Source organism: Sciurus carolinensis, chromosome 11 (genome assembly GCF_902686445.1).
Source record: "Sciurus carolinensis chromosome 11, mSciCar1.2, whole genome shotgun sequence".
Taxonomy (NCBI): domain Eukaryota; kingdom Metazoa; phylum Chordata; class Mammalia; order Rodentia; family Sciuridae; genus Sciurus; species Sciurus carolinensis.
The window spans coordinates 118,215,325-118,223,506 of NC_062223.1; the positions used below are offsets into that span (position 1 = coordinate 118,215,325).

Sequence of the window (8,182 nt, forward strand, 5' to 3'; positions counted from 1 at the left end):
TGGATTCGATCCCCTGGTTTTAATCCTAGCAACACACACACAAGACGGTGCCATAAAAATTGGGGTTCTTTGAATAAGATCTATACATTAAATAAAGTATTGAATCAATTGTTAAAACTTCGGGTTTCTGGTTTTTTTCTGGTTATGTAAGTCAATATTCTTGTATTTAGGAAATACACACTGAAGTGCTTACAGGTAAAAAGGCATGGTGTTTGCAAATTATTCTCAAATAGTTCAGGAAAAAAATATAAATATGGGTGCTGGGGGTATAGCTCAGCGGTAGAGTGCTTTCCCAGCATGCACAAAGCCCTGAATTCAATCCCCAGCACTGTAAGATAAATAAATAAATACATAATACAGATGAAGAGAAAAACTTTAATGGATGAAATGTTAATTGATGAATCTGGGTAAAAGTGTATACAGAATTTTTTATAGTATTCTTGGGATTTTTCTGTGATTTTGAAATTACTAAGAACAGTATTTTAAAGCTGGGGGTGTAGCTCAGTGGTAGAGCACTTGCCCAGCATGTGAGGCACTAGGTTTGATTCTCAGCCGCACATATAAATAAGTAAAATAAAGGTCCATCAACAACTAAAAAAAATTTTTAAATGGCATTTTAAAAAATCAAATCATCATTCAATCTAATCTTATCTTCATCATCTACCACAAGATGCAATCTTGAATAAGCCATAAAACCTATGAGAACTTCTAGAAAGTAGCTATTAATACGCTCACGGGATCGTTACGCCTTTTAAATAAAATAAGTTTTATGCAAATATCAAGGGGGGGGTAAATGGTCTGGGATACATTGCTTCTGGACCCCTAATCCTCCCAAACCCCCAAATGCGAGGGCAGCTGGTCGGGGAGACTTCCCGGAGGGCAGTGGGTGGGGAGAGGAGCTCCGAGGCGTCGAGCAGGCTCCGCACACCTGGGCAGCCTCCCGCCTAAAGCCAGCGGAGCGCGGGGATTTGAGGAAGTGCCGCGAGGGCGAGCGTGGTGTCGCTCTCCTCTCCCACTCCGCGCCGCTCCGTGCCGCCTCTCCTTAAAAGTGGACCTCAAACTCCAAGATCTTGACTTCTGGGACAGCCTCCATGGCCAGGTCCCAGGATTGTTGGACTGGGACATGGGGAACGAGTCCTTTCTGGCCTTTACCACGGCGCACCTGCCCCTGACGGAGCAGAACCGTGAGTACCGCGTGGGGGGCGGGGGATGGGCGAGCCCGAGGGCGGGCGGGGGCCGTGGGCGGCCAGGCAGGCCCCCAGCCTCGCGCCTCACTCCTGGGGACAGCACCCCCAGGCTTGGTCTCGGGGTTCCGAGCTCCCCACGCGTGCCGAACTCCCCGGCCAGCCCCCAGCGCCCACGCAGCGGGCGCCACGCGGCAGGGCGACTGGGCTCCAGCCTGGACTGGAAACCCGCCGAGGGCAGCACGTCCACCCAAGGGACAGAGCCTTCCAGCTCGTCCAGAGCCCAGCTCGCGGCAAGGCCTCTTCCCAGCCTTTCTCCTTGGCTCACCGTCTTCGCCATTTGTGGAACTGTAGGCTTTACTTCTTTTTATGCCTCTTAAAAATATCTTGTAAATTATCATTTTGTTGATGTCTGTATCTCACCTCTTACCGCGTTGTCTGGATCTAAAAGTGCTCGGTATTTGTTGAATGGAAGATTGGTCATTGTGGCCTTTTAAAATTTCTTTTCCTTCTTTGGACCTCAAAGTTGAGTTGAAATCATCTGTGTATTCATGGTACCCTTTTGCCATCTGATAGAACACGGTGCTTGGATTAACTCTTGGTTTTCCCCCTTCAACTTCCACCTCCCACGTCCATCATCTCCAGATTGATGTACAAACCCTAATCCATTTAATATGGTTTTGTTTTGTTTTGGTACTGGGAGTTGAATCCAGGCGTGCTTTATCACTGAACTACACCCAAGCCCTTTTTACCTTTTTTTTTTTTTTTTTTTTTTTTTTTTTTTGAGACAGGGTCTCACTAAATTGCTGAGCATGGGTTTAAATTTAAGATCTTTCTGCCTCAGCCTCCCAAGCCACTGGGATTACAGCCTGGCCCCTCCCACTTTGTTTTCCAGAACTGTTGTGTGTTACTAAATGCTGTCTTATTTGATGTTTCTGACAGTTGGGTAATGTTCTCTCATCTGTGTATATTTCCTTTGACTTTCTAATTCTACTTACATCCAAATTGCTTCCAGCACTTTGCCACCATAATTAAAGATGGTGAACTTTCATGTGTGTTCATTTATTCAGGAGTGTTAGGGCGGAGGATGTAGCTCGGGTGTTTACCATTTGTCTAGTAAGCACCAGGCCCTGGATGCCATCCCCAGCAGTTCTGGGTGAGAGAGAGAAACTACTTAGGCCATGGTAGTAATCCAGACGACACATGATGATAGACTGGACCAGGGTGGTGACAGAAAAGGTGGTGAGAAGGTAAGACTAACTAGATATGCTGTTGGATGGAACGTGTGGTCTAAGAAAAACAGAAATTGGTATCTGTGAATGTAGCTCAGTGTTAGAGCAAGTACCCAGCAGGAATGAGGCCCAGGGTTAGATCCCAGCACTGCAAATACAAAAGGGAAAAACCCACAGACTCTTCAAAGCTGGGTGGGTGGCAAATACTTGTAGTCCCAGCTACTGGGGAGGCTGAGTTGGAAGAACCGATAGAGCCCAGGAGTTTGGGGCCAGTCTGGGCAATATGGCAAGACTTCATCTTGGGGGAAGAGAAAAAAGAAATTGATGAATTGGAAAGAGAGAGTCTGTTGTTGTTTTCCCCCAAGTACTGGGTATTGAACCTAGTGATACCCTACTACTGAACTTCCCTAGCCCTTTTTTAAATTTTGAGACATGGTCTTGATTAATTTTCCAGGATGGCCTGGCTTGAACTTGTGATCCTCCTGCCTCATCCTCCCAAGTAGCTGGGATTGCAGGTGTGTGTAACCACACCCAGTTTTAGAGTTGTCTTATACTGAGATGGGAAAGGTTTTTTGAGGACAGGTTTACAGAGGAAGATGAGAAGTTATGCTCTGGGCATGTTGACTTGAGGATAGTTATTAGACATCCAAGTAGAAATGAGTAGACAGCCAGGTAAAGTGGCGCATGCCTGTAATTCTAGCTACTTAAGAGGCAGAGGCAGGAGGATTGCAAATTCAAAACCAACCTGGCAACTTAGACCCTGTCTCAAAATAAAGAAAGCTGGGGATGTAGCTCGCTGGTAGAGTATTAGCATGTACAAGGTCCTGGGTTCAGAAAAGTTACGCTGACTCCCTTGCATACAGGGACAAGTCCCTGGCCCCTCCATGGCTTTGGAGCACTTGTTTGGGCAAACTATAATCCAGATTAATTTTCAACTCTGCCAAACAAGTTTTCTGGAGCCCTAGATGGATGAATTGGTGATGTCAGTGGGATCCTAGTTGGGGTTGAGAGGGAGTTACCTGGAAAGACAAGACGTGGTGCATTTTTATGGAGTACACAAATGAGTTTGTGGGAAGGTTGCAGTTTTTGTTAAGTTAGTTTGTGACTGAGAGGTACTGTATAAAATAGGGTTCAGCGAAGTGAGGTGGTTTGCCTGTAAACCCAGCGATGCAGGAGGCAGAGGCAGGTAGATCACTTGAACTCAACGGCTCAAGACTCACAGGGAGCCTGGACATATAGGGAGTGTCTGTCTGTCTTTTCCAGTGCTGGGGTTGAGCTCAGTGCCTCCTGCATGTTAAGCACGTGCTCTGTCACTGAGCTACATCTCCACCGTATTCTAGTCTTTTATGTTCCTGAGTAGTGATTACATTTTTTTCCCCATAAAGGTCTAGTCCATTCTTTTATGAGTTAATTCCTAGATTTTTTTAATAAGTTTTGTTGTTACTATAAGCAGTACCTTTGGAAATTTATTTTTCAGTTTTAATACTGGTATAAAGAATTGGTATTGATTAGTATGTTCTTACATGCAGCAAAGTCACTGTATTCTTAGTGGTTCTAATAATTTGTATATTAATATTATAATCTATATTAATCATTTTTTGTTCAAATAACAATTAGCTTCCTTTTCCTTTCCAACTCTGTTTTGCTGTTTTTTCCTTTTTTTTCTGGTAGTACTATGTTAAATATTAGCAATGTAGTGCACATCTTTTTATTTATTTATTTATTTTTTTGTACCCAGGATTGAACCCAGGGGCACTTAACCACTGAGCTACATCCCCAGCCCTTTTTTATATTATATTTCGAGACAGGGTCTTGCTGAGTTGCTCAGGGCCTCACTAAGTTGCTGAGGCTGGCTTTGAACTCCTGCCTCAGCCTCCTGAGCTGCTGGGATTACAGGCATGTGCCACCATACCCGGCAGTGCACATCCTTTCCAATTACTAAGCTTTTCGATAAGTATATCATTATTTTCAAAATGAAAATCCAGATTTGTCTGAAGTATGACATTTATGGGAACAGCAAAGGGTGCAAAATAGGTTCTGCCCTGAACGTCTGGTTGGAAGGTGGTACCTTTTGCTGAGAGAAGGAATGTAGTAGGAAGAGCAAGAAAAGGGAATGCAGGGGCTGGGGATGTAGCTCAGTGGTAGAGCACTAGCTTAACATGTGCCAGGTCCTGGATTCTGTCCCTAGTACTATAAAAAAAAAAAATTGGAATTCAGTTTTAGAAATGTTGAGTTTGCAGTGCACACAGACTACTCAAGTAAAGATATTCAACAGGCAGTCCTATTTAGGGATTAGCAGAGAAATCTGAACTACGGGTACAGATCGCATTTATAGAGGATGGCTGAAACTATGACATGAGATCATTTGGGGACAGTATATTTGAAAAAAAGAATGCAGAAGGAGGAGCTGGAGCTGTAGCTCAATGGTAGAGCGCTTGCCTCCCAAATGCAAGGCACTGGGTTCAATCCTCAGCACCACATAAAAATAAATAATAAAGATATTATGTCCATCTATAACTAAAAAAAAGAAAGAAAGAAAGATAATGCAGGAGGGGTAAGGTGTGTATTCCCAGAGACTGTATTCCCAGAGACTGTATTCCCAGAGACTCAGGAGACTCAGACAGGAGGATCACAAGTGCTTCTGCAATTTAATGAAACCCCATCTCAAAATAAAAAATAAAAAGGGTAGGGATGTAGCTAAGTGATAAAGTGCCCCTGAGTTCAATCCCCAGTACCAAAAAAAAAACAAACAAAAAAAAGAAAGAAAGAAAGAAATGAGGTGGTTAGAAGTTCAGAAATGAAGGGAAAACCAGTCAAATACAGTGTCATAATATTCCAGGTAGTGCCCACACCTTTTGCCAAGAGACCTTCAAGGCCCAAGATACTGGAGTCACAGTGGAAATAATTGAACATTTTGATTCTCTTCCATCTTTTCTTCAGTTGCCAGATACAAACTTCGAGTAGTTGAACCACCAAAACTACCTTTGGAAAAAAAACCCAATGCTGATGAAGATGGTAAGTCACAGGTTCTCTGACGTGGCTCTGTGTCCGTGGACACCCAAAGCCAGTGAACTGTGGCACACAGTCTCCTTTTGCTCCACACAGGTCCAGATATTGAGCCCAACCTGTGGATGTGGGTAAACCCCAATGTGGTGTATCCCCCTGGCAAACTGGAGGTTGCAGAATCTAAGAAAGGGGAGGAACTGATGAGCGAGCTCCCATCCCCTCAGCCACCCCCAAAGGAGGAAGATGCCAGCTGCTCAGAGGTCTCCAGGGCAGAATCATTGCTGCATTCCTCCAGTGAGCAGTCTCCCCCTCGGAAGCAGCTCGCCTCTTCCCCCAGCACCTGGGAGGTATGGATTGCTGGGGCTGTGAGCCAGCCTTGGGCAACAGCAGGGTGGGCTCAGGGATGAAGTGTCACTCTTTGGTTCCCCTACGGACAGCAAAAGGTTAATGGGTTCAGAAGAGACCAGTGCCCTTGGGTTGGGGACAGGCCCAGATGGTGGTCCTAGACTGCTGCACCCTGGAGTTGAGGCCAAGGAGTCAGGACCAGTTCCTACTCTGTACTCCTCTAGCTCCCAGAAGAGGAGGAGGCTAAGGACCAGGATGACAGCTCCTCTGTGGCTCTCCCGTCCCCTCACACAAGGGCCCCCCTCCAGAGTCGGAGGCTTCGGCAAGCCATCAGCCCGGAGGGGAGGCTCTGGTCCCGGCCCCCTCTCAATTACTTCCACCTAATTGCCCTGGCACTAAGAAACAGTCCCCCCTGTGGCCTCAACGTGCAGCAGATCTACAGTTTCACTCGGTATGTGCAGGGGCCCCCGTGAGGAGGGGGAAGGGAGGGGTCAGGGCCCTGGGTCTGGGCTTGCTGACTCAGTTTCCCCATCTAGATCTGAGGACAAGTGCCTTCCAGTCCTCTTTTCCCAGGTGAATACCTGCCACCCATGTACAGGAACATAATCACTCCTACCCTCTTTCGTTTCTAAAAAACTCTAGCCCTTTATGTCTCAGTTCTCCTTTAAAACCCAAATTCACCTGGATTGACTAACAGTTTCTCCCACCTGCCTCTCAGGATTAGCCAGTATAAAATTTGGTTACCCCAACAGTGCTTTTCCTAGGACTGTCCTGCCTAACATAACTCTCTATGCCCCAGGGGTCAGGGGAGCCCAGTTGAGAAGGGATTTATGTTTTAGTGGCATGAGTACGCCTGGGATTGAACCTGGCGCCTCGTGCATGCAAAGCATAGGCTGTACCACTGAGCTACACTTCCAGCTCTGCATTCAACTGTTTTTCCCCTTCTTATTTTTTTTTTTAGAGACAGGGTCTCCCTAAGTTCCTAGGGCCTCATTAAGTTGCTGGCGCTGGCTTCGAACTTGTGATCCTCCTGCATTGCTAGGATTATAGGCGTGCGCCTGCGTTCAGTTTTGATAGTCCTGTACACAAGTGTCTGAGGGAGTTCTTGGGCCCATCCCCAGGATTAGAAGAGCCTGATGTCTCAATATTAATCCTACAGTGAATATATCCCCTTGACCAGGGACCTGATTCTGCTTTGTCCCTGCTTTGTGAAAGTTCTAAGCCCTAAGGGAGAGGGAGGAAAAAAGAACCTGGGGTTAGGAGGCAGGGAACTGGATCAAAAGAGGGGGTCCTCCTAAGCAGTGCACCAGGTGCGGGTTTTGCCACATGCTCAAGCAGCAGAGGGCAATGCCAGGCCTGCTTGCCATTTTCCACCTTGTGGCCCCCCAGGGAGAACAAGCTGGAGAGTAGGCCCACCCCCAAAGAAACCATGACTCTCCTTATCTTTCCTCCCTGTCCACAGACAACACTTCCCTTTTTTCCGGACGGCTCCAGAAGGCTGGAAGAATACTGTCCGTCACAATCTCTGTTTCCGAGACAGCTTTGAGAAAGTGCCGGTCAGTATGCAGGGTGAGGCCAGCACCCGGCCTCGATCCTGCCTCTGGAAGTTGACTGAGGAGGGACACCGCCGCTTTGCGGAGGAGGCCCGTGCCTTGGCTTCCACTCGGCTGGAAAGTATCCAACAGTGCATGAGCCAGCCAGGTGTGAAGCCTTGTCATGTGTGGGTCCAAGGGTGGGACCCAAGGCTGAGTTTGCATCCTGTGTCATGCTCTGGGGGGCATCTTCTGTAGGAAGCAGGGAAAAAAGCACTGGTCTGAGACCCTCTGGTGATGCCTGTCTGAAGAGAGACTTCCCTGCCCTCAGGAGTTTGGGACTTGATGTACAGAGTCCATGGGGAAATGACTAAGGTGCACTGGCTCCACTCACTGGGGAAATGGTGTCCGCACAGTGTAACAGGAGAGACCTGCAAAGGGGACTTTCACTTTTCCTGGAGCAGTTCAGGGAGGCCTCAGAAAAAGCAGCATTGAGCCTTGAGGAGGAGTAGATGGCCCGCTGTGAGACAGCATTCCAGACTCAGACGGCTATTGCAAAGTACAAGTTCCTTTGAACTCTCTCCTTTTCTTACAGATGTGATGCCCTTCCTTTTTGACCTTGAACTCTAAGAAGCAAGAGTCAGCCATGCCCTATTAAAGTTTCTCTCAGCAGCCATGTATGTCTGTGTGGTATCTGAGGATGGGACCCGGTGGGGGGTGAGTGGAGATCAGCCCTAGGAATGAAAGTGGAGGGACTGGGGTTGTGGCTCAGTGGCAGAGCACTTGCCTAGTACACGTGAGGCATTGGGTTTGACTCTTAGCACCACAAAACAAATAAAATAAAGGCACTCTGTCCATCTACAACTACAAAACAAAACAAAAC

At 47.0% G+C, this 8,182-nt stretch overlaps 1 protein-coding gene across 1 annotated transcript; it reads left to right on the forward strand.

Annotated features, from left to right (window-relative positions):
- The first annotated feature begins 1,054 nt into the window (after positions 1-1,054).
- On the forward strand, positions 1,055-7,929 carry Foxr1 (forkhead box R1). The gene is made up of 6 exons (XM_047518020.1): positions 1,055-1,184; positions 5,357-5,431; positions 5,522-5,769; positions 5,992-6,218; positions 7,230-7,468; positions 7,895-7,929. The coding sequence occupies exons 1-6, from the start codon at positions 1,124-1,126 to the stop codon at positions 7,927-7,929; spliced, it is 885 nt and encodes a 294-aa protein (XP_047373976.1). The 5' UTR covers positions 1,055-1,123.
- Positions 7,930-8,182: the final 253 nt, after the last annotated feature.